The sequence below is a fragment of the Suricata suricatta genome, chromosome 4 (genome assembly GCF_006229205.1).
Source record: "Suricata suricatta isolate VVHF042 chromosome 4, meerkat_22Aug2017_6uvM2_HiC, whole genome shotgun sequence".
NCBI classification, from domain to species: Eukaryota; Metazoa; Chordata; class Mammalia; order Carnivora; family Herpestidae; genus Suricata; species Suricata suricatta.
In genome coordinates this window covers 145,277,242-145,304,689 of record NC_043703.1, presented here as the reverse complement: position 1 = coordinate 145,304,689, position 27,448 = coordinate 145,277,242, and the positions used below count along the sequence as shown (strand labels likewise).

Below are 27,448 nucleotides of genomic sequence, written 5' to 3'. Positions count from 1 at the left end.
GTGAGCCCCGACTGGGCCGGCCTCGCGGAGCCCGGCGCGCCGCCAGCCGAGATCCCCTACGAGGAGCTGTGGACGCACCAGGCGGCCGAGGGCCTCGCCGAGGGCCGGACCCGGCCGCCCGCTGGGCCCGACCTCATCTCCTTCGGGGCCGCAGGGCCGCCCTGCCTGGACCCGGAGGCGCCGCCGCCTCCCGTCCCTCCCAAGTCCGAGGCGGTGAGTGGCCGTGATGTAGGCAGGAAGGGTGGGAGGCGGGGAGCGGAGCTGGGGGTGGCGGGGTCCCTGTTCCAGGGAGGTGGCCGGTCAGAAGCAAGTTCTCCTGCGCCCCAGCCTCGTAGGTGTCCCAGGGGTGGGAGGAGAGGAGGAGCCGGAAAAGGACGCTGGGATACCGGGGACGGTGGCACTGAGTTCTCAAGAGGAGGGTGCTAGCAGGTCTCTAGCTTGAGAAAGTTTGGGGATGAAATCAGAAGGCTCCACAGAACAGGGGTTCTTTAAGTTGTCCAGTGAAAAGAAGGTCCCATAGTGGAGTGGAGTACGTTTACAAAATGTAATGGATGACTCCTAACCCACCCCCTCCTCACTTTGGAACCACAGAACACTGGTTCATTAAGGCTCTGAGAAGTCCTGCACTAAGGAACCCTATCTGTGCCTATGGCAGAATTTTGCAACTACACTGGTCCACAGAAATGGACTACAGCTGTTAACACCCCAGGGAGTGCACTTGGAGTATTTGACCTGTAAGGAAGGGATGTAGATGGCGGACAGTCCTTTCTTCTTCTCCCTGTCACACTATTTTCTTCCTCTCCTTTTCCTGGAGGAGGGACTAGGTCTACTTCTCTGTTTTGGATCTTATATATTTTTTTATGTTCATGATGGATTTCCAAGCCACAGGAGATGGTGCATGTGTCGTGGGCTCTCGTCGAGTGAAACAGGCTGGAGAGACTGGGAGGGCTGGGGTGGGAGAATGCAGAGGTGAGTGAGGCAGAGGCAGCCTCTTAGCAAAGCGGGAAGTGTCCATCCCAGACACCCTCCTTGCCGAGCTGCTGGGGAAAGGGGAGGTAAGGGACATCCCACTGCTTGGGGACAGGATATGCAGTCACGGGCCCTCTGCCTGCAGGTGAAGGAGGAGTGCCGCCTGCTCAACGCCCCCCCTGTGCCCCCCCGGGGTGGCGGCGGCAGGCCCTCGGGCAGCCCCCCGGTGCCCCCACGCTTCCCGAAGCTGCAGCCCGTCCACTCCCCCAGCTCCAGCCTCTCCTACTACTCCTCCGGCCTCCAGGATGGGTGAGCCCCTTCCTCCTCGCGGTGCTGGGGCCTCCTAAGGGGCTTGGGGAGGGGAGCTGGTGCTGAGGAAGAGTCCAGGCCTGGGGGTTCGGAGGGGCTCCGTGCCTGAGCCGAGCCCGTGCTCGAGGGGGCTGGGGCCACGCTTTGCTCTCCACCTTCCTGCTTCAGTTTGTTCCTTTCCTAACTGGTGACGGCTGGGTGGGGACACAGGTGCATCTGCCATGGGATGGAGTGCTCCTTGCCATGTGGACATTTTTATGTAATTTGGCTTTGTTTAATTTTTCCTGGGGCGGGAGAGGCTGGAAGATGGAAGAAAGACGAGGGCAGTCCCAGGGGTTCTCAGGCCTTGGGGGCTGGGGTGCGAGCTGGCCTTGCTAAGGGCAGAGTGGCGGTCTCTGACCTGGCAGAGCAGTTTGCCACAGCCCCGTGCATTTTCGTGTGTGTCTCTGCCCGCAGGGCGGCCCCCCACAGTGGCAGCGGCTCGCCGTCACCGTCCCCGGATGCCTACTCCCTTTACTGCTACCCATGCACCTGGGGAGACTGCAAGGCCGGCGAGTCCTCCGGCCGCCCGCCCCCGGGCCCCCTGCCCTCCACCACGCAGCCTGGCCAGGCCACCCGGGCCCTTGCTGAGCCCCTGAGCGGTCGGGCTGCCTCCCTCTTGGGGGCCGACACCCCGGTCAAGGCATTCCACAGCTGCCCACCTCTGTTCAAGGCCTCACACCCGCAGAAACGCTTTGCTCCGTTCGGGGCCCTCAACCCCTTTTCGGGGCCTGCGTACCCCTCAGGCCCTCCCGTGGCTGCCTCTTCTGGGCCAACAGCCACCTCGGGCCCCCTGGCTACCTCCAGCCCTGCCTTCTCTCCGGGCCCAGGCTCACCGGGCCAGGCCTGTTCGGCTGCTCCCCCTTCCTGTGCCACCTCGTCCTCCTCCTCTTCCGAGTGGCAGGAACCAGCCCTGGAGCCCTTTGATCCCTTTGAGCTGGGCCAGGCCAGTTCCCCAGAGCCTGAGCTGCTGCGCTGTCAGGAACCCAGAGCTGTGGGGGCCCCTGGGCCTGGAGCCTGCTTTTCACCACTTGGACTCCCTAAGGCCTTCGAACCAGAAGGTTTGGTGCTGCGGCAGGTCTCCACCCCACTGTCACCGGTGACCCTGCAGGGGCCAGAGGCAGGCGGAGCACGGCTCCTTCTCGCCCAAGGGCGCCTAGAAGCGCCTCCTGCCAGTCCCCGGGAGGGGCCCTCGGGCTGGGGGGGCCGGGATGCCTCCCCCTGGCAGCCCCCTGCTGACCTGTCTGCACTCTCCCTGGAAGAAGTCTCTCGAAGTCTGCGTTTCATCGGGCTCTCTGAGGACGTGGTGAGCTTCTTTGCCAGAGAGCGCATTGATGGCAGCATCTTCGTGCAGCTCAGTGAGGACATCCTGGCCGAGGACTTCCACCTCACCAAGCTGCAGGTCAAGAAGATCATGCAATTCATCAAAGGCTGGCGGCCCAAGATCTGACGTTACCAGCTCGTAGCGGCACAACTGGAAAGGTGGCACGGAGGCCCGGGGGGGGGGAGCCCTGGGTCTGCAGGGGCACAGCGCTCCCAGGGGCCTGCCTGCAAGGGGCATCTATGCCAAGACAGACCAGCGAGGCAGCCCCTCAGAGTGAATGCAGGGGAGACACACTTGGAAGTGGGTGCTCTGGGGTCGGGCCCTGCGTGGCGACATCTGGCCTGAGTGTGTAGAGTACGTGGGGAGGAGGCGGAGGCACCGGCGCACACCTGGGCCTGGGAAACGCTGCTGTGAGGCCCAGAGAGAAGGGGCATCAAGAGCTGGCCTTCCCGGTGCCCTGACATCTTCCCGTGTCCTCATGCAGCACTTCACAGACCTCTTGCACTCCTCAAGCTTGTAGGTTCAGGTTAGAGGCCAGGAAGAAGATTTAAGCACAAATTCACCAAGTGCCCTCTCCCCTCTGTGCTCTGTGGGCTTTTGGCCTAAGCTGCCCTGGAGACTGGGTGCCGTTTCCGTGTCTCTGGGCCGCCTTCCCTCCCCCTTCTGTGAATCAGGGCCCTGGCCCTGAGCACAGGTGCCCTGAGGACAAGCCTGTGCCACTGTGCCTCGTAGGCCCCAGCCGCCAGTGCCGGCTTGCGGGTGAAGACTGGACGAGAACAGCTCTGCTGTTGAGCTGTTAGGGAGCCAGGGGTTTCCCCGGCGTCTCGAGTGCCCAGGCTTCTGCCTTCCGTCCTGCTAGGCTGGGTCCAGTCTGCAACGATTCTCGCTCGGTGGAAAAGCAGGTAGACTTAGGTCAGCTGCTCCTGGATTCGGGAGGCAGGTGGCCTTCAGTCACCGCTCCTCCCCACCCCCCGTCTGCTGCCCATGTCGTTGATTCTGGCAAACATACGGGGTCCTCCTCTTGCTTTCTGTCACAGGCACAGGTGGGGCAGGTGGGGAGGAAGCACAGTGGTTTGGGGCAGACCTGCTTGATCGCCGATCCTGGAGCTCAGGCCCCCTGCACTTGTTCATCTGCCTCACAGCAGGCCCTTGTCCCCTGGGTCTTGGGCACGATGATCTGTGTGGCGCCCGGAGGTTGGCAGTTGTGTACAAGCACCCCTGCCCCGCCTCCCCGGGCTCTCGGTCTCCTTACCCAGGACTGCACTGACTCCTCATGCCGCTGGCATCAGGCCCCGGGCGTACCAGCCTTCTCTTCTGCCTTACCTAGCCGTCCTAGATATTTATTTCCTCTGTTTCTTTCAAGAGTAGCAAAGCCATGCTGGTGCTCAGGCCCTGAGCTGACGTCTCGGCTCCAAGGCCAGGGGAGCTGGGCAGCAGAGCACACACACTGTGATGTTGAAGCATCTGGCTTCCCTTGCCGGTCACTTAGTGAATCCTCAAGGACAAGTGAAATAAACGCTAGAGCACTGGACAGACGTGCCGGTGGAATGCTCGGGATCTGCGGCTCTCTTCACCTGGGCTACGGGGAGTGACAGGTACAGTGTGAAGGCCTGCAGGCAGAAGTCTCTGGAATGGGTGTGCCTGTGGCCCAATCCTGGGTGAGATCTCTCCTGAAAGCCCGTCATCAGCCTCTATCCTCCAAGAATCTTCCAGCTCCCACCAAGGTTTCCACATCATTCCTACTTTCCAGTACTCCTGAGTGGAAAACTCCAGCTCACCAGCCAGGCCCCAAGTTTAAGTTCCCGCACTGGCCAAGTGCCTGCCTGAGATGCTCCCAGAGCCCCATTTAGAAGGCTGTTAATGGCTCTGGTGTAAGAACCCGTTCTCTGCCTTCTGGTCACCTGAGAACGCCTAGCACGGAGATGACTTGGTTTTAGAGTCTGGCTCTGTGGCAACCAACTGAGTAGGCCCTCGAGCCGGAGCTAAGCCCCATGGGACCAGGAGGGTGTCTGGAGTCCTGGCAGCTGGGGCAGAGGCAGGAGCAATGGGTCACGGTTCAGGGCTGACTTGTTAGGATTCTGTGCATATGCAGTGGGGGTGCTTCTGGAAGGCTGGGTGGGAGCCCCAAAGCTGCTTACGCAGACTGGGTACTGCTTTTGCCGGAAGCTGAGCATAGCGCTCTCTGGCCCGAGGGCACCGCGCTGGCAGAGGGCCATCTTGAGCAACAGCGGTGTAGGTGGGCTGGCGCAGCCTGCCATGTCCCGCTCACTGTGCTCATCATCCTTCCTTCCTTCCATGCTCTGGGCAGTGCGTGCGGGACAGACTGGCCAGGAGGGCCTCACACCTGTGCGTCACTCCCATGCTAACGTCCTGAAGCCACGCGGATGCGTCCTAGCACACACATACACACACACTGGTAATACTGTGCCACGAGGAAATGCAGTTTGGGACAAGAAGGCTCCCACATCCTGACCTCCAGGCCCATCGCTTAGTCGGGCCTCTCCCCCCACAGTGAGCAGAAGCTGCCAGAGCATGTAAGCACGGCCAGGTGTTGAAGGGTTTGGCTTGTGAAGCCCCACTTCATCATGACAGTCTCTCAAGGGGCTGTTTAGAACTCTCCCAACACATTCACACCCCAAGAGCACAGGCTTTATTCTGGCTCCTTGACGGGCGGATTTAAACCAGAGGGGCAAAGACAGAAGAAAAAGGAGCATGCAGGCTGAGAAGAGTTGGTTTTTATTGTTACCGTGTACTGGGCTGGGGGCCCTCCCCATCACTGGCCCAGGGGGAGCAGGCAGTAGGATGGTTCCAGAGACCCTGCCACGGTGAGTGTCAAGGCTTCTGGGTTCATGAGCACAGTGAGTTCCGCCTTCTAACATGAAGTACACACTTAATTCACAGCCAGATTCCACCAGGAGGGAGAGACCGAGCCAAAGGCACTTTGATGAGGGTGCACCCCAATGCCGGAGTTTGTTTTCCCTCTGGTTACTGATAAACCTAGATGCCACTCGCCTGGAGAGCCAGCGCCGCTGCAGCTGTGTTAGTGCCGGGCAGCTGGGCGCGCGGGTCCGTCACTGGTAGAACTTCTTGCTGGGGCTGTTCGCGTGGTCAGTGAGCAGCTGGCACGGGGTGAACTGCTTTCCGTAGGCAGCTTCGTACCTTCTGAGCCGGTCCAGGATCTTCTGAGCACCGTACAGGTCCACATAGCGGAAGGGCCCTAAATGGAGAAACAGGACTTTGTTGAAGGAGACAGCGAAACGAGCTCTGGGATAAGACGAGCTAGTTTCCCCAACTTGCGAGACCAACCTCCCAGACACGGGGGGAAGCCGAGCCCAAAGACAGCTCCGATGTCTCCCTCTGCAGGGGTGGCCAGGATCCCTTCCTGCAGGCACATGACGGCCTCATTCACAAATCTTGTCACCAGGCGGTACTGGATGTCTTCGTCAGAGCAGCTGCGATAGGGAGAGACATTCAGGCAGCTGAAGCGCCCTGGGAGGGGCCCGGGAGCTGCGAGTGCAGAACGGGAAGGAGGGCTGTGTGGCCTGAGCCCAGGGGGCCAGCTGGTACAGGGCTTCCAGCGCTGGAGACAGGAGCCACTGGGAAGCGGCCTTGCCCTTGGAGTAGAGGGCTTAGAGCTACTCGCCCAAATTAACCAGGAAGTGGCGCTTAGAACATGGCAGGGCAGGGTCGACAGAATCTCTGGACATAACCAGCTGTCAATTACAAATGAAAAAAAGGGTTTGCGGGGTAAAGGGGAACCAGGACAATGTCTTTCTAGTTCTTTCCAGACCTTCAGAGGGAAGGCTGGAGCAGGGTCTTTCCAAGATTTGGCTGCAGTCCTTACCCTGAAGCTCAGCAGAAAACGAGGTGGCATCTGGGAGGGCAGAAGTGTTCTGGCGGGTAAGGGGTTATAACAAAGACGATGGAACAGGGCTGAGAAGCTGTGGGCCCAAGAGAAACGTTTCCACACTATTAGCTACTCAAGTTAACTCACACATCAGATTTAGGAGGCACCTTCAGACTTGCCAAGATACCATCCATGTCAGAATTCAAACTCTTATTCTTCACACCCTCCTGGTAGACGTAAAAGCCCTTCCCAGACTTGCGACCTAAAAGCCAGAAAAGAGAGAATTACCAACCCTCAGAGCTCCGGCCTGCGATTCTTTTCTCCGCTAGTCTGCTCTAAAGTGCTAACCGTCCTCCTGACTTGTCTGGCTGGATAACCCTAGGAATTTGGGGTTTGTCAGCAGAGTTAGCAGAGAAGGAAAAATGATCATGTGTTTCCTAGAGCTTGGAAATCTGTGTAGGTGATGGGAAAGGCCACTTGGATCAGCTTTAAAGTCCAGATAGGCAACACCAGGCCCCAGTATGCCGTGGTCCTGGGGTGGGTTTTGCTGCTCCTTTGCCAAGAGAGAGCCACCTCTGCTGGGCCTCCATCACATACTCTGTTTACAGGCACCACCTTCTCTGCACAGGTGGCCAGACAGCAAGGTGAAGCCCAGAGGCAGAACCTGCTCCTGCAGAATCACAGCTGTACTAGAGGCCTTGGGCCAGATGTAAACTACAGGCCCAGCCTAAGGGGCTGTCACGACATTATTTTAAAAGACCCCATGACAGCGGGCTCTGTGTTTAGGAAGAACTCATCCACATGGGCCTCCTGTAACCGTGTGTCTTGGGAACTAGAATGAATGGCGTTACGTTTCTCTGAGGCTACTCACCCAGGAAGCCCCTGGACACCATCTGCTTCAGCAGTTCTAGGCTTCCACCTTCAAACCGCTCCCCAAAAGCTTTGCCTAGATCTTCTGCTACATGTTTTGCTACATCCACGCCAACTTCATCGACCAGTGTGGCAGCACCCACGGGAAAGCCAAAGCTTGTGGTAAGGGAATCCAGCTTCTTAGGGTCAACTCCTTCCTGAACGGGAGGTAAGCAGAGGCCTCAGGGAGGGCATTCTCGGCCCACTCACAAGGGCTCCCTGTACCAGCCCTCCGAGCACCCGCTTCTCTCCTGGCACCCCCCTGGCCAGGCCCAGGACTGGGGCTGCTCCCCTCGAGGAGGCCAAGGAGGTTTGGGAGCCATCAGGGGGAAAGTCTGTGCGTTCCCTAACCTACAGCCCTTTAAGGAATGAACAAATTCATTTCAAGATGAACACACTATTCATTTCCTTCTTGTTTGCAATTCTGAATCTCTGTAGTAACGAGATTCCACGGCAGACAGGGCCAAGGTTCCCATAACTAAGAGAAGAGGCCTCGCCACGGAGCAGGGCTGCGGAGCCCCCGAGCCAGTGTGTGAGGAGTGCCCGGCGAGGTGGTGCCACTGGAGGGGTGTGTGCAGCAAAGCTGGTCCAGTGCCAGTCAGGCCACAGTGGGTCCGCGTGTTCTGGATGGTCCCTGCCTCAGTGGGCATCAGAAATGGCGAAGAGCATGTCAGAAGGCCTTGGGCCGCTGGAGCAGGGAGGTGGTTAAGGGAGCAGAGCTAAAATCCTGCCCCATGCAGGGTAGCAAAGCCATGATTTCCTACCATGGTGTGGGAAAAGGGCCTTCTTGGAGGAGAGCCAGGACTTAGTGAGCCAGAAGGCAGCCTGTTCCTGTTTGGAGGACTGGTGTAAGGGGTGGGAGATTCCCCCAACGTTCCGAGAGCAGCACCCACCTGGAGGATTCGGAGGACTTCGGACATCATGGGCGCGAGACACCTGGTGGTGTAGAAGCCAGGCCCGTCCTGCCAAGGGAGAGGACACGAGCTCGCCGGCTCCTCTGCTTCCCGCACTACCCGGCGTGGAAGCAGGCTCCCTCCCCCAGGTGTTTCAAAAGTCAAGGCAATTGACAGTCCCACACAGAATCGTTAGAGTTACAGTGCAGAGGAAGGCACACCCAGGGCAGCACGGCTTGAACCAAAGGGCACAGCACCGGGTTTCACCGCCACCTGAGAGGTCTGGAACGGCTGGGAGAACCTGCCATGTCCCAGACACTCCCCTCTCAGCCCGTGACTCAGCAGTACAGTCCACGGCACTGTCCACACTGCAGACCGCCAAGGGAAAGCAGCTCCAGAGGGGATGTATCTGCCGCAGAATAGTTATAAACAAGCCTGGAGGTATAAGGAGTCCTAGTAGAACTTTCCCCAAATCTGCCACTCTGGCTCACAGCTCTTTACCTTAACCACGATGATGACCTTGCCCTGCTTGAGCCCCACTGCTACAGCGGAAGCAGTTGTGTCCTTGGAAGTTTTCTCGGTGGTGATAATCTCCAGCAGCTGCATCTTGTCCACCGGAGAGAAGTAGTGCATGCCAATCACCTGGCAAGGGCAATGCAAGGCCAACAGATATAAGAACAGTGAGGAGAGAGCCCGCTAGCGCTCAGGTTTTGCTAGAAAAGCAAGGGAGAGAAAGGCGGTTGTGACAGAGGAATGCTGCTTGATACAGCCGAGTGGTGTGGCACCGTGGTTCTCTGATTAAAAAAAAAAAGTTCAGTATGTCTGCAGGGCTCACTGGAATCCTCTTCTAGGGCTTTTCACTGAGGGCAACAGATCCTACCAATAATTAGCACCAAAATCACACCTAATGGCCAAATTAGATGATCAGAGAAGAATGAATGAAGATTCCACTCCTATTGATGATACTGACGGTTTAGGTGAGAGGGCCCACTTTTTCTGGTGGGAAGGCAGAGGCAGGCAGAAGAGTCAGTATGCTAGACCGTCAGAGCTGTATCTCGATTTTACACAGATGGGCCTCGCCCCCAGGCCACTGGGTTTAAATAACATTTATCAGCATTTAAACGCACCTGATTCTCAAAGTGAAGCACCTGGACCAGCAGCATTAACATCGCCCGGGAACTATTTGAACTGCAAGTTCTCAGGCCTGCCCCAAACCCACATCTACCGAATGAGAGGCAGGTCAGGGCCCAGATCTGTGTTTAAGACGCCTTCCAGGAGATTCTGATACATACCGAAGTTGAGAAGCTCCTTCTTAAGCTAACCATTAGTCCTCCCCGCTGAACTGCTGAAGGAGAGAACACTGGAGCCATAAACTTAGTTTTGCTCCCCCACCTCATTTTAGCTGTGAGATATAGCTAATAATATCTGCCATTTATTGATTGCTGGCTATCCACTGTTAATACATGTGCCATTATTTCTTACATTTAATCCATCACTCTCTGAACTACTAGCCAGTCTTATCTAGATGAGGAAAAAAGACACCGGGTAGCTCAGGGTCAGTTAGTGTAAATGGCAGTGGGACTCTATCACAGCTGGCCTGTTTCCAAAGCCTGCCTACCCTCCATTCTGTAATACGCAGATCACTTACATGTTCCATAAACTTACCAATCCAGAAGTTGCTTTTAATCCCTCAACTGTTCTTTAACCGATGTCTAAGGTATTTAAAAAGGCAGGACCTCATTCAGACTCAGTACTTTGGAGCAAAAGGAATTAGCCTTTATGATATGTAATTTATACACAATAAAATGTGCAGACTTTAAAGTGTTCATTTTTTAAAAAATCTTTTTTAAATGTGTTATTTATTTTTGATACAGAGAGAGACAGAGCATGAGAGGGGGAGGGGCAGAGAGAGAAGGAGACACAGAATCTGAAGCAGGCTCCAGGCTCTGAGCTAGCTGTCAGCACAGAGCCTGATGCGGGGCTTGAACCCATGAATGTGAGATCTGACCTGAGCCGAAGCCAGAGGCTTAACCGACTGAGCCACCCAGGCGCCCCTAAAGTGTTCATTTTGATGAGTTTTCATAATTGCATATACACTCATGTAATCACTACCCCAAGCAAAATCTATTTATATCACTAAAGAAAGTTGTGCCAAAGGTGACCAACGTGTCCTGGATCGTGGGACTTTCTCGGTTGGAACATGTCGGTACCTCAGTTGGTCCTATGTCCCAGGAAAGCCATCAGATGGCTGGTCACCCTACGTGTGTCCCTCTGACCTTAATCTTACATAGCATAGGGGAAGCAGTGCCAGAAGCTATCCAAGATCCCTGGAGGCCAGGACGGCAAAGCATGACACTTGCTCCATTCCACTGGGAAACGAGAAGTTAGCATGGAAGAGTCTCCTTTACGGACTTTATTTACTTGACTGTTTATATATTTATTTTTGAGAGAGAGACGGAGAGCACAAGCAGGGGAGGGGCAGAGAGAGAGGAAGAGAGAATCCCAAGCCCACATGAAGCTCGAACTCACGAACCACGAGATCGTGACCTGAGCCGAAATTGAGAGTTGGCTCAACCGACCGAGTCCCTGGGGTGCCCCCACCTTACAGACTGTAAATGCTGCAGAGGTGCTCAGAGTGATGGGACATGGCCAGACTGTCCGTCTACCTTATGCTGTTTTTGTGTCTTCCCTCAGTGTCACACCATCAGCTGCCACTTCTCCGTGTGACCTTTTCCTGCCATCCCTGAACCTGTCTCTATCAGGCCCAAGTTACGCTGGTACTCAGCAGAAGCCCAAAAATGAATTTCTAGGCATCGTTCCAAACACTCACTGAAGGGGCGTCTGCCCTTTCATGTCCTGGGCGGAGGTCTGAGTGAGCCCACAGGCAGACCCATCTCACCTCCCTCCTGCTTTTCCACTCCTGGATATGGGGTTGGAACCAAACAAGTCCTAAGTCACCAGTGTCTGCTCTGTGGCTTAAGTGAGATTTTGGAGTATTCCCTCTTAAATTGGGTCTACCTTTACTAAAAAATTTTTTTATTTTTAAAGATTTTTTTTAAGTAATCCCTATAGCCAATACGGGGCTCAGATTCACAACCCTGAGATCACAAGTCACACATCACACACTCTATGGACTGAGTCAGCCAGGTGCCCCCTTGGGCCTATCTTTAAATACCTCATTATAGGGCACCTGGGTGGGTTAGTCGGTTAAACGTTTGACTTCAGCTAAGGTCAAGATCTCATAGTTTGTGGGTTCAAGCCCTGCATCAGGCTCTGCATTGACCACACAGAGCCTGCTTGGGATTGTCTCCTTCTCTCTCTCAAAAATAAATAGACATTAAAAAAAACCAAAAAAACCCCACCTATTATAATACAGGTAGTTTTCATTATCTTTTATGTTTATTTTTGAGAGCGAGACAGAGAGACAGAGAGAGAGACAGAGAGACAGAGAATCCCAAGTAGGCTCTGTGCTCTCAGTGCAGAGCCTGATGTGGGGCTTGAACCCATGAACCATGAAATCGTGACCTGAGCTGAGATCAAGAGTTGGATGCTTAACTGACTAAGCTAGGTGCCCCCAAAAAGGTACATTTCGTTGTCTGAACCTAAAAAATAAGAGTCGTTAGGGATGCAAACCACCTGTGAAAGTACTTTAGCTGTACTTCACGTAGGCCAGCATCCCACAGTGGTCAGGGCACAGCCTCTCTGTGCCCGGTGTCTGCAGCGACGCCGCCGGCCCTCTACTTCACAGTCCACACCAGTCCCCTGCCACGCTCTAAGCCTTCCTCAAGGAGCCTGCGGTGGGAAAACATTTCAGGGGTTTCCCTCTGTTCAGAATTTACCTTCTCAGGTCTTTTGCTGACAGCAGCAATTTGGTTGATTGGGAGCGCAGACGTGTTACTGGCAAAGATACAGTGATCAGGAATCACCTGCGGGCGGCGGGGAAGAGCATTTCAGAATGTGTCATGTAGGCCTGAGAGGTGGCCGCAGTCCGAAGCAAAGCTAAAGTGTGACCCCAGGTCCAGCCCTGCTCTCCCCGAGAACCACTCAGACAGTAGGTACTATGTGCCCAGGGCCTCTGTGATGGGCAGTGCATCAGCCTTGTTCAAGTGCTCATTCAGCCGCCTTCTAGCTCTGGCCCCACATCCTGGACACTACATCTCGGCACTTAGGGAAATAAGACAGCTTAAATAAACACTGAAAAGATGATTTTGACTCAAATCTCATTCATTTCAAGATGCAGCATGGGTGCCAATCCCTTTTCTTGTCTGAATCTGCCCTCAAGTCTGAAGGCTCAGGATACCCCCACCCTTCACTTTGAGAAGAACAAGCCATCACGTGCGTGCCTAGCTCATTTTACAGTGTTATCAGAAAACGGTACACCACTGTCATCAACCTACAGCACGTGAATACTGTTAATTATTAGCTTTATCAACCTGGAGAATAGTCTTCAACATAGACTGGCTCAGCATTCTGTCTACGATCCCAAGTTATTCATGTTTTTATTCAGCTGCTTATATAAAAATCATGGAAAGCACACCTGTCAAATTTGTGCAAACTGGGACAGGCAAAATTCTAACATCAGAGATGGGAATCAAGGTTCAAGATATATTCAACACACCGAAAACGTGAGTGTAAAATAAAATCTATTATAATGCAGATAAAGGTAAAACACTACATTAGGATTTTTTTAAAAAGAAAAAAGGGAAAACTCTAGAAAGGCACTTGTTGGACAGAACCTGGCCTAGCAGTCAGCTTGTGATGAGGCCCCACGATCTTAGTCAGTCAACAGTGTGAGTCGACAGCAAGGCGTAACTGCAAGGAAGCTAATGGAGCCCCCGGTGGCACCTCTTGGTGGCGAGGTATCTCATGCTGGTGGTGACATTCTCTATGAAGAGCAAACCAGTGTCTCCAAAGACAGCTGGCAACAGCTCCTCCCCTCCTGGTTCAGGCGTCTCTCCTCCCATCCAGAGGCAGCATCTGTTCTCTTGAGACTCGCTTTTCCCAACGGCAGGCAGCAGTGGCGCTCAGAGCTCCAGGCCCCAGGAAGCCCCACAGCTCCTGCTCCTGCTCTCTTGGCAGCCAGAGGCACCGCCGTACAGGCCTGTTCACCGCCTGCCCCTCTCCTGATCTGATCCTTCTTCTTTCTCTTCTCCTTGGCTGCTAGCTTCCCAACCGCTAAAACTAACAAATCTTTCTCCGTGCTGGTGCTCGCAGACCCAGGGACCCCGGGAGCAAACACCGTCCCCCCTTAACTGGCAGATGCTCCTCTCTCCACGCAGCCTGTGTCGGCTTTTGCTGGTCCTCGGGGTCTACCCGGCACTGCCTCGGCAGGCACCCCGACAGCCATGGGAACACCAGCTACACACCTGAGCTGAAATGCCACCCAGCGCATATGGAATACTAATGTCCCCAGCTCTTCTGAACTTTCCCGCTCAGCTGAACCCACGTGACACTTTGCCCAAAGGAAAGATTTTGCAGTGTATGGATTTCAAAGTGGAAGCTGTCCCCAGAAGAGCTGCTCCTCTTTAGTTTGTAAACCTCCTCAGGTTCAGTCTGTCGCACAGCAGGGACCATCCTCACACAGAAGGGCATCGTGAGGGTACAGCCACTACTCGAGATCCCCAGAGGACGGCCAGGTCTGTGCCACTGCATGTGCACAATTTATTAACCCACATTCTATCTATTTACCTATAGGCTGGTCAAGGCCCTGGTTCTGTTTGTACCTGGATTATTGTCCTTTCTTCTTCTCTGGGCTCTTTCTTTACACCACCCACTACAGCACTTGTTTTATGTGAGGTAGAGCACTTCCACAAAGGAAGCGTCTGAAACCTGCCAGAAGAAATAATTTCTCCCCTACTTCCTTTGCGGACTAGACCCGAAGACGTTTAGTTATGGCTTGCAGCCAACCAAACATGTCAAGAGAGCAGGCCGTGCTCCACGAGGTTATCTGCAGCTCTGGGTGACCGAACTCACACAGAACGCTATCGAACCCTGTGCTTGTTGCCTTGATTTTCTTCCCTCAGGACTTAGATCTGACTTTGGTAACATATGCAGTGTGCACAAGTTGACATAAAAACTGATGTTCGGAAATGAACGACCCTATAAAAAGAACCATGAGTTTCTGTTTAAAAGAAACCTCCGTGTCCTCCACCCACTATACTAGGATTCAAGCACAACAGTCCTCTTACTTACCGCTTCTACTTCCTTTAACACTCGGTGCTTAAGATTAAGATCCTCAAAAACAGCTTCAATCACCATGTCGGCCTTTTCAAAACCCTGGTAATCGAGCTGCCCAGTCAAGTTGCTGAAAATGGAGTCCCTTTCAAATGATGTTAGAGCTTTCTTCTTCACTTTATCATTCAACCTAGAAAAAAGACAGTCCTAGTCAGAGGGGAAGAATAGGACACTCACCATCTACTGAGCATCCACGGGCCAGACGGTGCGCTCCGTGTTTTCCACCAACTCTGCGAGGCAGCTCTTCCATTCCCATTTTGAGGAAAAAGAGTTCCTCCAACAGGCTCGGAGGTCGCTAGGGGTCAAATGGCTAGGTGCCAGGGTGCCAAAGACAGGCTGGCCTCCAAATCCACATTCTTTCTCCTAGACCATGCCCTACATGCGGAACTTACATAAACTCTATTACTCCCCAAATAGTCACATTTGTCCAGAGGAGTAAATGCAAACGCCAGAGTGGCGAAGCAAAGGAACAGCTCTGGTAATTCCCTAACAGACGAAACCCTAACAGACGAAACCCCCGACATGTGTCCTAGACCACAGGGACTTACACCTGATTACACACCATTCTGTTATTCTCTAATTATAACCTTCTGGAAAACAGAGACCAAGCATGACTTCTTGTATTCTTATTGATTTATCTATTTATTTTTAAGTTTATTTATTTTGTGTGTATGTGTATGAGAGAGAGAGAAAGAGAGAGAGAGCACGAGCAAGCAAGCATGCGAGCATGAGCAAGGAGAGGAGCAGAGAAAGAGGGAGAGAGAGAAAACCCAAAGCAGGGTCTGTGCTGTCAGCATGGAGCCTGAGGCAGGGTTCGAACTCACGGTGAGATCACAATCTGAGCCGAAATTGAGACTCAGATGCTTAACTGACTGAGCAACGCAGGTGCTCCTGTTTCTTTTACTCTGAGATCCTGTTTCCAGCTAGCAGGGGGCATGCATGCTGTATTGATTACATAAAATATTAACTTAAGGTTTCTTCTTTCCCATGGGGAGCTAAAAAGGATTCCTGCAATTCAGACATTGAACTGACTACTTTTCAATGCCAAGAAAAACAGGCTCTCTGAGGTTTTAATCTGGCCACACTTTCAGAATAACTGACCTAGAGTTTTCCTGTGAATGAAGAACGGAGCTGAGTCACGTTCACCAATTTCCTGAACCAGAAGAAAAATTAAAGCCACAAGGTAAGTTCAAAGAAGTATTCAATCAAAGTCTTAAAAGTATGGGTTCAAATTTCCTGGTTTCTGACAAGCATATCAGCAGGCAGAACACAAAATGCTCATCAGAGTTAAAACATTACTAGTTGCTCTAACTCTAATGCCTAACGAAACTGTCAAGAGAGGCTAGGGCACGCGTACGTGCCACGTCAGCCGTATTGGCAAGGGCATCCGCCAGAGCCCGCCGTTCCTGAAGCACGAGCGGAAGCCCGGGGCACCTGACTCCCAGACAGACAGAGCGGCGTCTGTTCCAGGGCAGCAGTTTCTCACTTCAGGGACTGCAGGGGACGGCGTCGGGGGTGCTTACATGCTGCTCTCAGCAACGCTGGGATCTTGCTGGCACATGCCAATTTTTGTTTTTTGGGGGGTTTTTTGGGTCAGAGTTTTTATTCTAACTCTTTGCTATCTTACAATACTCTGCCAGAATGATTAAACCTGCCACGGCTTGGATAGCACAGTAGTAGCAGCAGTAGAGTCTCTGCAGAAGAGAGTCAAACATGCTTAAGCTACATAACACATTTAAGGAAAAAGCTCGTTCAACTAAAAGTCACGTGGAGGGCAGTCTAAGTGCAGCAAGCTTACTTACTCATCACACTGGAGCAGAGAACTGAGTGGAAACCAATTCCTAGTTTGGCCATGCTGCTGCTGTTTCCCCCCTCTGCCAAACAGGGGGTGGGGAGGGGGGGGAGAGAGGAGTATGTGGGCAGCAGGGAGGATTATATTCATCTTTTTATTAATTCAGAGGTAAGATGGAGACACATTCTGTCAAGTCTTGGACCCCGTGGAACCAAATCTGGTACCTGCTTCTCTACAGTAACGCAGCCAAGAACCAGAAGGCACAAGATGCCCGCCCCACCTTTGGTTTGCAGTTATGACACATTCCCTCACATCCTCAGCTTCCACGAAGTCGTGCTGCTTCAGCATTCCAGGACAACACAGCAGTGAAACCAAAACTATCAAAATGCACAGACGCGAGGATTTCTAGCCTTGACATCAAATCATAAAGTAAACGGCATTTGAAAATATCTGATAGTTTCCTGCACTCAGACATTATAGATTCCAATGAGGTGAATGATTTATAAGATGTACAACAATATGAAGGGAAAGGAGTGACTGTTTCTAAAGATCAAAGGGAACAGCCTAACCATGGAGCATCCAGGACTCCCCACGTTCAGAAAAAAGGAACCTGTAACGGCAAAACAGACAGCACTCTGCTGGCAGAGGCGGAGCGCCGGCTCACCCTTTGAACACTTGCTGCTGTCCTCGGCCCAGCCCGGCTAGGGTAGCGTCTTTCAGGATGGTCTTCAGGCCCTTGTCCACAGAGACCTGGGCAATGCCGGCCCCCATCAGCCCTGCACCAAGAATGGCTAGGTGCCTGGAAGGAAAGCATGAATGACTTTTGGTAAACTAATCATTTCAGTAAACATGGGAGAGTGTCCAGGTTATAGTCCAATTAACCAACTAAAGTGGGCACAATAAGGTATTTTAAATAATTTTTATCTATAAAAATATGCCTTCAATAAATGATTGATTTTCAAAATGACTGATTTTCAAAGTTAAATGCAAAAATCCATTAGGTCTAAAAGAATTGGCCTACACAAGAAGACAGAATTATACTGATCCTCAATCATGCCTTAAGAATCCTGAAAACAAAACACCCTGGTTTATTCTGAAGTCAACAGGAGTATTTCTTTTTCCAAACAAAAGCCAATTTGCAGCGATATGCCCAACGACATTTCACTTCTTCCAACTACCTGTTAGTGATTTTACCATTTTCCAGTAAGTTTTCATTTCTCCTGAAATTTGTGCCATTTTACTCCTTACATGGATTAGATCAAAATTCTCCTGGATGGCTTCTTTGCTTCCAGACCTAACTCCCCAAAACCTCCATACATCCCCTTTCCTGCATTTTGCACTACAAACTTCTCTGGAACTTGTCAGGCCCATCTGGCTTACCCTACAGTGTTCTAGAATGCTCCGGATACATTATTTTTGTCCTTTCAATTATATTCTAAGCATTTCATGGGCCAGAGCTCATACCTGATTACTCTTTTTAGTTTTCCATAGTTCTGGAACAATATGCCATAGCAAATAAAAAATTTTTTCCAGAACAATTTCCTTCATAAAAGAAGCCCAACTTTACAGCACTATGTAGACCTAAATTAGAGTTGTAATACAGGGTAAAGCTTTATTCCTAACATTTCTGATTAAATGTTCAGAAATTGTATTTATGACCCAAAAAGGAAAACTAATTTCAAGTCCTGGAAGCAACTTTCTTTTTTTTTTTTAATGTTTTATTTATTTTTGATACAGAGAGAGACAGAGCATGAGAGTGGGAGGCGCAGAGAGAGAAGGAGACACAGAACCGGAAACAGGCTCCAGGTTCTGAGCTAGCTGTTAGCACAGAGCCTGATGCGGGGCTCGAACCCACAAAGGTGAGATCTAGACCTGAGTCGAAGTCGGAGGCCTAACCAACTGAGCCACCCAGGCGCCCCTGGAAGCAACTTTCAAATGTAGTTTTGTAGTAGCACACATATTTACATGGTTAATGTTAAGTAGCTGGAGAACAATGAGAAAATAGGATAGAGGCATATAAAGAACAGGGGCTGAGGGGCACCTGGGGGGCTCAGTCAGTTAACCATCTGACTCTTGATTTCAGCTCAGGTCATGATCTCACGTTTCAGGAGTTCGAGCCCCACATGGGGCTCTGTGCTGACAGCGCAGAACCTGCCCGGGATACTCCTTCTCTCTCTCTCTGCCCCTTCCCACTCATGCTTTCTCTCAAAAACAAAACAAACAAAACAAAACAACAATCAAAAAAAAGAAAACAGGGACTGAAAAGATTGATACATTTATTGTGTGAAAACGAAAAATTTATGTTAGACAAATGAGCCCAAAAAATTAAGATAACCATAGGATAGGAGGAAATCAGCAACATACAGCAGTGAAGAATTACAACTTGGGAAATGAAGAACACGCATATATCAATTAAAAAAGACAACCCAGGGGTCCCTGGTTTGCTTAGTCAGTGGAGTGTGTGACCTTTGATCTCATGGTCATGAGTTTGAGCCCCACACTGGCCATGGAAATAACTTAAAAACAACAATAAAAAAAGGACAGGATGCCTGAGTATCTCAGTTAAGCATCTGACTCTTGAATTTGGCTGAGGTCATGATCTCATGGTTTGTGGGTTTGAGCCTTACGTTGGGCTCTGCACTGACAGCATGGCGCCTGCTTGGGATTCTCTCTCTCCACCCCGCTTCTCAAAATAAATACACTTAAAAAAACAAACAAACAAAACAAACAACCTAGTAAAAAAAGCAATTCACTAAAGGAAAAACTCAAATTGCCAATAAAGATGCTCAATTTCCCTAATAACCTGGGAAATGCAAATTGACATGAGATATTCTTTCCCTACCAGATTGGCAAAAGTTTTTAAAGCATCAGTAAAGATGTACAAAAATTGGTTTTTTCATTGCATGGCTGATGGAAGTATGCTTTGCCCTACTTGGGAGGGCAAATCTCTTAAACTAAAAATCACATACTCTGACCCAGTGATTCTATATCTCATTCTTTTTTTTTTTTAATGTTTTATTTATTTTTGATACAGAGAGAGACAGAGCATGAGAGGGGTTGGGGCAGGGAGAGAAGGAGACACAGAATCTGAAGCAGGCTCCAGGCAAAAGGAATCTTAAATGTTGAAGCTGCAAGCTGGACGAAGGACAAGCCGTTAACAATCTGAGTGAGGCTTTATTTCTCTTTAATGAGGAAAGTATGAGTTTCCAGAGATGGTATCACAAGTCACAGGGAGAGACAAGTTCCTTAAACAGTGCCTAGTGTGTTTGATTTGGGAACAGGGGACGTAAACCAGACCTCCAGGGGACATCAATAGTGAGGCAAGCAAGCCTCTACAGGAGCCCTGAGAGTGTAGGGCCCGTTCTGCCAAAAGGCCTGTTGAGATCCGGCTGTAAGTCACCAAGAACAACGCGCGTATCTCCAGCTTGTCTGGAAAGTGTGACCCTGGTGCAAGTGAGGTCCCTCAGTTGAGGATCGGGATTGAGTCGCTCTCCTGGGAGACTGAGCATACAGTGCCATGTGGCTTGTTGGGTCCTGCTTTCCTTTGTTTTAGAGAATGTGCGCATGACCTCTTGGTCATGATGGATTAGAGACTGGAGTTAGTTTTCTATGACCTTTCATTAGTTTCAGTGAGTGGGCAAATTTTCAGATTGAAACTCCTTTCCTGGTCAGGGGCACTTTACCCATAAATCATCATGTTCACCTTTAAGAAAAAATAGCCTTGTCATAAGCTTCGGTTAATAATATCACTATATACATAAAACAAACCCCTGCTGATGTATTTTGAGTGATGAATTATGTTTTTTGATCTTCTGTATTGTACCTCGTTTCTATTTTGATTTTCTGTTTTTGCTACCATGGAAATAATAATTTTTCTGGAAGTAACAAACAATGTAATCATTAGAAAAATGATGCAATCACCTATGGTATATAAAGATCCTAAGCATCACAGTAAAGTGCAATCTCGCCACCATTCACTTTATCTGTCTCCTTTCTTATAGATATTGCGCCAACACCAACCCCCTACTCAGGGACCCTTAGACTCTGGTGCGTGGGCTGGTCCCCCGCATTAGAGGGGTCTGGAGGAAACTCAGCCCAGGCAGCCCTTTGAAAGCCAAAAAGTTCTTAGTAGGAAAAGGGCATCTAAGCTCAGGACAGAGGAGGTGAAGGGAAGACCAAAGGTATAAATCTAGCTCTGTAGTGAAACCCACAAGGGCTCCCTACTTGGAGTTTAACTTACTTCACGTCCTTCTGCGGAGCTCCAAATTTATTCTTCTTACATAGGACCTGACCATGATAAAGTCCTATTAAGGCCTTTGATTCTTTGCTCATGGCAAGCTCTCCAAATTTCTGAAAAATAACAGGGAACAAGAAAAGGTGGAACTTCACAGTCTCAGAGATGGGGGTTCCTTTGCTCAGGTTTCTCTGTAGAGGAGAGGTAACACGCGAAGCCTTGGGTGCTCTGGGGTGCAGTGGTGCCTTCTCAGCAGTGGCACTTTCTGGCTACTGTTTTGAAAAAGGTACGGGTACATGTGAGCTCCCAGACTGTGTACACCAGAGGCGGTGGTAGCCAACCTTTATCATGGAACTGCAGTGTTAGGGCCAAAACACCTTCACGGTCATCTCAACCAACCCTCTCATTTTAAAGGCTGGAAACAGGAGGCCCAGAGAAATTAAGCGACCACACCACTGAAAGTGACAAAAATGAAACTCACATCTGGGCGGTAGGACTCCCAACTCTGGTCTGCCCCACATGACACCTGCCACTTTGAAAAGTACCCTGATGCTTATGGAGAGCAAGCCTCAGCATGCGAGTTAGAGTCTGGGACTGACAGAACTAGGTTTGAATCCCGACCCTGCCATTTCCCAGTTGTGAAGCTTTCTTTATCCTTAAAATGGAAAGAACAATACTTATTTTACAGTATTGCTGGAATTAAATGAGAATGCTAGTAAAGTGATAGAATCTCAATCTCTGTATCATCATCATCAGCAGCATCATCATCATCATCAGTATTACTAGAATTAACTGGTATGGTTACAAACAGCATTTCAAAGGAAGATTCCCCCTAATTAAGTTGCTTTCATATCCCAATAGAACATGAAGCAATAGACCATGAAACAATGTTCTACTAATCTTGACACAGTGGAGTCTATTCAATAAACCAGTAATTTTCAAAGTGCGGGTAGAGATCCATCAGTTGTCATGAATTTAGTGGATTGTGGTAAGTGGAACAGATGGGAAATACTGCATACAACGTACATGGTGAGGACAAAAATTATTCTGTGAAACCTCTGCTTCAATTTTTCTGTAATATGTATCTATGTACCTGGACTGGAGAGAAAAGTCTAAATCAGAGTGTACTGCAAGAAGTGATCCAGGACAATGAACGTTTTCTCCTGAACTTGTCCCAAGCTCTTCAGATACCTTTTGTCTTATTATCAAAGAGCAACCATTCTTCAATGACTACTTAAAACTTAAAAATCAACCCATACCACTTAAATCTGCAGTATCACCAACTTGTTGGAAAAGTGGGAGGAAGTGAAGCTGGTTTATACGTCCCTCTGTCTTCTTTTAGTGAGTATGTGACATTTCCTTCCACTTTCTAATTCATCAAGAGAGGCTGGCCTCCAAAGTCTTATCTCAAGGCCCTAACAAGTAAGAAACACATTTTTCTATCAATGTATTCATTTTATCACAACAAAACCAGCCCAACTCAGAACAAAAGCATCTAAGTGATTCATTTTGAAAGGATTAGAACTCTGGTCCTGCTCTTCCTAGTTAAACCCTTGTTAATGAAAGGAAGTTCAAAGAGCTGGGCCCACCAACATGTTCTCTAATCTACTTACTGCGATCAATCAATCCTAAGCAACAATGACCACTGGAAGAAAAAAATTTGGGGTAGGCTTTGGGTACTTTTTCTTTTTTCAGCTTTATACAGAGTTTTAGATCTTGGCTTTCCAGTATCTAGTAATAAGAAGTTGAAAGGAAATAACTTTACCTGAGATTCAGAGAGATAGCCAGCATCATTCCCTTGCTCAATTCCAGTCTTTACTACCTAAAAAATACAAAAAGCACCTGTTCATTGTTGCAATGGATTGGCAGGGCGTCCAATCATGCTGAATAAAACTGCCGGTTTGTTAGTATTCAGAGAGTAAGTCAAAAGTCTGGAATTGGAGTAAGAAAGCCAGGAGGACTGAAGGGCTGCTTGCTTAAGACTGACTTTATTCTCTATCTCCGAGGCCCCTGCTCAAACTAGCATAAAATGTAAGGAAATGAAACAGAAGAGAATAAATAAAAGCAGGAGTAGGAAAGGAAGGCAGTTTCCACAGCTCAAACTCAACCTCCTTGTCCACTTCTAGACCCTGTTATCCTGTCAGAGAGAGCTGCTACCAGAGCTGCCCAAGTCCAAGAAAAGCTTTCCCTTTTCCTCTTAATTACCTCCTCTTGCTTAAATTGCTCTTCCCTGCTCTCCTAACATAGACACGCCCCCAGAGTTTCCCCCTCAGCCCTTTTTTCCCTCTGTGTATTCTTCACTAGGCACATCATCTAGTTTATCATGTTACTCACAAACTCTGTAGATTCAACTTAACGTTTGGGGGAAGTACTATCCCAAGTACAGTGGCAAGTATAAAAGATGAAGAAGTGACCCTGTACTCAACTCACCATAATTTATGGAAATGACAAACTGATTGAAAAAAAAAATCTACATTCTTAATTGACTTGTTTGTCTAGACTCCTGTTGCTTGAATTTCCTGAAACATCTCAACTCAACACTTCTAAACTTTACCTCATGATCTCTTCTCTTTGGCAGTTCTGTTACTACCTTCATATTTTTACTATTCAACCTTGCGGTCTTACTTTAACATCAAGTCTGAGTTACCAAGATCGCTTCTGACTTTAGGTGTCCACTTTGTCTCTCCTCACAGCCGTTTTTACCTGCTATACCATGATCTCTATAAGCTGTCCAGAACAAGGGTCAAATTTCTAAATTCATTACCTATCACACTTCTAAAACCTAGGCTCATTCTACCTTTTTGCAGACTTTTCACTATCCTCCTACAAAAACGATCTCATGAAATATTCCTTGTAGAGCCTCATGCTTCTGTAACTTGGCTCAAAATGCCCATCCTACCAGGTTCCACTTTCTCTTCACCTACTCTCCACACATTTTCAAGGGCTCAGGTGAAATTCTAGGAGTTTCCTCCTAATCTGTCTGGTTCATAGTGCTTGTTCCCTCTTCTGTACATTTAACAATCTTCCTCTTTCCCAATTACCTGGCAGTGACCCCCTGCCGACGTCTAATGGCCCTTTTACCTGCCTTCCCACATACACCTGTCTAAACTCCTCGGCCAGGCTGGGAGTGACTGGGGGAAGGCATTTCACACATTTTGCTGTCTTTTCCTCAAAATGTATCTGTTGACTGATTTTTTCCTCCATAAGTGAAGTCTTTGATTATATGTTCTCTTAATCTTAGACTTTCTGGATTGAAGACTGAAGAGTTTTACACAGTTCTTAACCCTGTGAATCATTTAAATTATCCTCCTTGACCTTTTCTTTTTAACGTTTATTTATTTTGAGAGAGGGGAGGGGAGAGAAGGGGAGACAGAGAGAGACACAGAGAGAGAGAGCAGAGAAGGGACAGAGAGAGGGACGGAGAGAGAATCCCAAGCAGGCTTTGCACTGCCAGCGCAGAACCTGACGCAGGGCTCAAAACCACGAACCACGAGATCATGACTTGAGCCAAAATCAAGAATCGGAGGCTTAACTGACCAAGCCATCCAGGAACCCTCCTTGATCTTTTTCAGAACTTTTCTATATCATTACATCTTTTTTATAATTATGACAAAAGTGAAGGCAATGAGATATTTTAGATACTGACAATGGTTTATACTGAGGCCATCAATTTTGTTTCAACTACCTCTTAATTACTGCCCAATCTTTTACTGGCCTAGTTATACTGATATAATATAGGTCCCTTTCCTGGTTTGTAACCGGCAGTCAGTTTTACACTCAGTATGCCTGGCCCTAAGTACTCCCAAGTATGTCAGTGTACGAGCCCTCATAGCTGGCTGCGCTCCTCCTTTACTCTCAGCAAGCACTGCACTAGCAGAACTAAGGCCTGTAGTGCTAGCACACAAGGTTCAGAATGGCAATAAAGGATACTGCTCTCTTGAAAGGGAGAAATATGAGGAATGTGGGAATAGGGGGTGAAAACTCACATCGATTATTTTCAGAGGTGCAGGATAAAGGCCTTTGGTCTGTTTTCGTACTTTTTCTTCCACCTTTTTGTAAATCTGTTGCCTGACAAATGGAATGCTCATGGCATATGACATCAATTCTGTTAAAAAAAAAAAAAAAAAGCTTTTAGATACTTACTGGAAAAAGCCTAGCCTTGTTAGTTCTGTAAACTCCATAAAAATGCAATAATTGTAGCTATCTGAAAGAACTTCTCGTTACTCTGATATGTAAAACCCAAATTGCAACCTAAGCACTTCTGTACACCTGGTTTAATTAGTTGATGAATGCTAAAGCTGGGTGTTGGGTACACAGGTGTTTATTACACTATTCTACTATTCCACTTCCGTATTAATGCTTAACATTTCCCAAAATAAAACGTTTAAAAAAATGGCTTTAACCAACCAGGGTAAGGTTCAGGACCCTAGAGAAGAGTTGCTGCTCTCCTAAAGGATGGCTCTATGCTTGGAGTAAATAACGCATTTACCTCTTTCTCATTTCAAATTTATAGCACTTATAAAATGGAAAGAACCTTTGCCTCTGTTCCATAATAACAACACTCACTTTCTACTAATCCTTTGTCTCTCTTTGGGGAGAGTTTCTTATCAGATAGTTCTTTGGCAAAAGTAACTGCAACTTCTTCTAGATATTCAATTGTCCGTTCTTCTGAAGGTTTTAATCCTGGTCCTGTAAAAATGAACACAACAGACTGGAATGTAAATCAGTTTCAGCACAGCCTTCCAAGTCAGACTAGAGTCATGAACTGTGGACTCAAGAAATAAAATAAATAAATAAAATACTGAGCAAGCGTGTAACAATGTGCTCTAGATAGAAAACAAGGTTGTAAACCCTATCAGTCTGGCTTCCAATTCTAAGTCAGATGTGGAAGATCTCATGAGGCCTGTATTCTTGCTGCAAAACTGGATGAAAATGAATAAATTGTATAAAGTCACTTTTGTAAAGGTACTAGAGAGTGGTGGAAGCAATGAGGACCATATGAACTAAAATTCTAGAGAGGGAAAAGCCTGTTTGAGGTGAACTGATGATTGCTGGACATTTTCTTTTCTGCTTGGATCAAGCAGAAGGATGCTCCTGGGGGCAAGTGAAACATCAGTTTTTGGTGGTCATGTACAAAAGACCAGAAACTAGAAGAAACCAAATGCAAAGCTAGTCTTCCTGAGGGAACATTCGTGGAATTCTCAGGTGGTATAGGAGGTTGGAAGGGCTGGGTTAAAAAGCTAGAGGGAAATCTCACAGTATCATAAAATTGAGTACCTAAAGTACTTCTATACAGAAAGGGGCATGCTAAAAACATGCGATTATTTTGCACTTTAGGCCTCTGCCCAATATTGAACTTGCTTGAGGCAAGAGATTAAAGAGTTAGGCTCAAAAAATTCTACAGAGCTGTGAACACAGACATCTACCAGGCAATCAGTCAAAAGCCTGAAAGGAGGTAGCTGGGGTTGAAAAGGCAATCTTGTGGTATTTAGGAAACAAACCCCTGACGGTGGAGGAGGCTGAAACAAACCCATGAGCAATCTCTCCTTTAAGACATCTGCCCTATTTTGAAAGCATGTGAAGGAGGAAGAGAAAGAACTAAGGCCCTGACTTCTGAATGGCAAGAGGGCACAAGGCCCATGAAAGTCACAATGAGCCTGTAGAGAGGCCAATGCAACTGCAACTTGGGAAGGAGAAGAGCGGAGAGTAGCCGCTCTATGAAAGGAGAGCTCCAGACGGGCCCCGAAGCTTTGGCCAAGTACTGCTCTCCACATGCATGGAACGAAACTACCTGAGGCTTCTTTTTGTAAAGGCATGAAAAGAAGCAAGAAAATAAATGGTCTAAAGAGGCAAATTGACTGGCATAAACAGATGCAGAAACGAAAACAGAATTAACAGACACAATGTTAGAAAGGCTATTGTAAATTCATGACATATGTTCCAGAAGGTAGAGGAAAACAATATGAAGGGAAACTGGATACATAAAAGTGAGTCAAATGTGACTTCTAGTTATGAAAAGCCCAACACCTGAAATGAAAACTACAAAAGATTGGACTAACAGATGATACAGTGAGAAGAAAAGACCAGAAAACTTGACTACGTGGCAATAGAAAACATACACACTGAAAAAGAAAAACTTCATTTGGGGACAATATCAAGTAATCTAACATACATGAAATTGGAGCCCCATAAAAAGGGTGGGGGTAGATGGGAAAATACTGGAAGAGCGAGCCCAAAAATTTCCAATTTCATGAGAACTACAAGCCCACTATCTAAGAACTCAATCCCATGCCTAACAAACATTAAGAAAACAGCAGCAGCAACAATAACAAACCAAGGCACATCATAAATAAATGACTAAGATCAGTAATAAAGGGAAAATCTGAGAGCAGCTGGGGGGGGTGTGGAGGGAGAGAGACACATTATACACAGAAGAACAAAGATAAAAACAACACATTTTCTATTAGAAATTATGCAAGTGACATCATAATGTTGACATCTATAAAGTACTAAAAGAAAAATGCTAGAAACATGGAATTCTATAGCCATCAAGAACATCTTTGGGGTTGCCTGGGTGGCCCAGTCAGTTAAGCATCCAACTTCAGCTCAGGTCACGATCTCATGGTTCATGAGTTTGAGCTCTGGGTCAGGATCTGTACTGACAGCTCGGAGCCTGGAGCCTGCTTCAGATTCTGTCTCCCCCTCTCTCTCTGCTCTTCCCCAACTTGCACTGTCACTTTTGCTCTCTCAAAAATAAACATTAAAAAAAAAAAAGAATAGCTTTGAAAAATGAAGTTAATAAAGACTTAGTGAAACAAGTCAAAAGGTGAGAGAATTAACTGTCAGCAGAGCTACTCTATAGAATATGTCAAGTGAAATTCTTCATCTTGGAATAAAA

General features: G+C 48.7%; 2 protein-coding genes across 2 annotated transcripts in view; one reads left to right on the top strand and one right to left on the bottom strand.

Moving 5' to 3' along the window:
- The window catches only part of GAREM2 (GRB2 associated regulator of MAPK1 subtype 2), a 14,069-nt gene extending 9,876 nt beyond the window's left edge, over window positions 1-4,193 (top strand). Inside the window, exons 5-7 of the mRNA XM_029938564.1 lie at window positions 5-213; window positions 1,115-1,278; window positions 1,735-4,193. Coding sequence (XP_029794424.1) covers window positions 5-213; window positions 1,115-1,278; window positions 1,735-2,767 — 1,406 coding nt within the window. The 3' untranslated portion in view covers window positions 2,768-4,193. The remainder of the gene's footprint in view (window positions 1-4; window positions 214-1,114; window positions 1,279-1,734) is intronic.
- Window positions 4,194-5,358: 1,165 nt separating this feature from the next.
- The window catches only part of HADHA (hydroxyacyl-CoA dehydrogenase trifunctional multienzyme complex subunit alpha), a 46,023-nt gene continuing 23,933 nt past the window's right edge, over window positions 5,359-27,448 (bottom strand). Inside the window, exons 8-20 of the mRNA XM_029938153.1 lie at window positions 25,117-25,239; window positions 24,537-24,655; window positions 22,316-22,372; window positions 20,557-20,666; window positions 16,981-17,115; window positions 14,483-14,654; window positions 12,130-12,216; window positions 8,792-8,932; window positions 8,291-8,359; window positions 7,360-7,555; window positions 6,636-6,750; window positions 5,948-6,093; window positions 5,359-5,858 (exon numbers count right to left, since the gene is read on the bottom strand). Coding sequence (XP_029794013.1) covers window positions 5,713-5,858; window positions 5,948-6,093; window positions 6,636-6,750; window positions 7,360-7,555; window positions 8,291-8,359; window positions 8,792-8,932; window positions 12,130-12,216; window positions 14,483-14,654; window positions 16,981-17,115; window positions 20,557-20,666; window positions 22,316-22,372; window positions 24,537-24,655; window positions 25,117-25,239 — 1,616 coding nt within the window. The 3' untranslated portion in view covers window positions 5,359-5,712. The remainder of the gene's footprint in view (window positions 5,859-5,947; window positions 6,094-6,635; window positions 6,751-7,359; window positions 7,556-8,290; window positions 8,360-8,791; window positions 8,933-12,129; window positions 12,217-14,482; window positions 14,655-16,980; window positions 17,116-20,556; window positions 20,667-22,315; window positions 22,373-24,536; window positions 24,656-25,116; window positions 25,240-27,448) is intronic.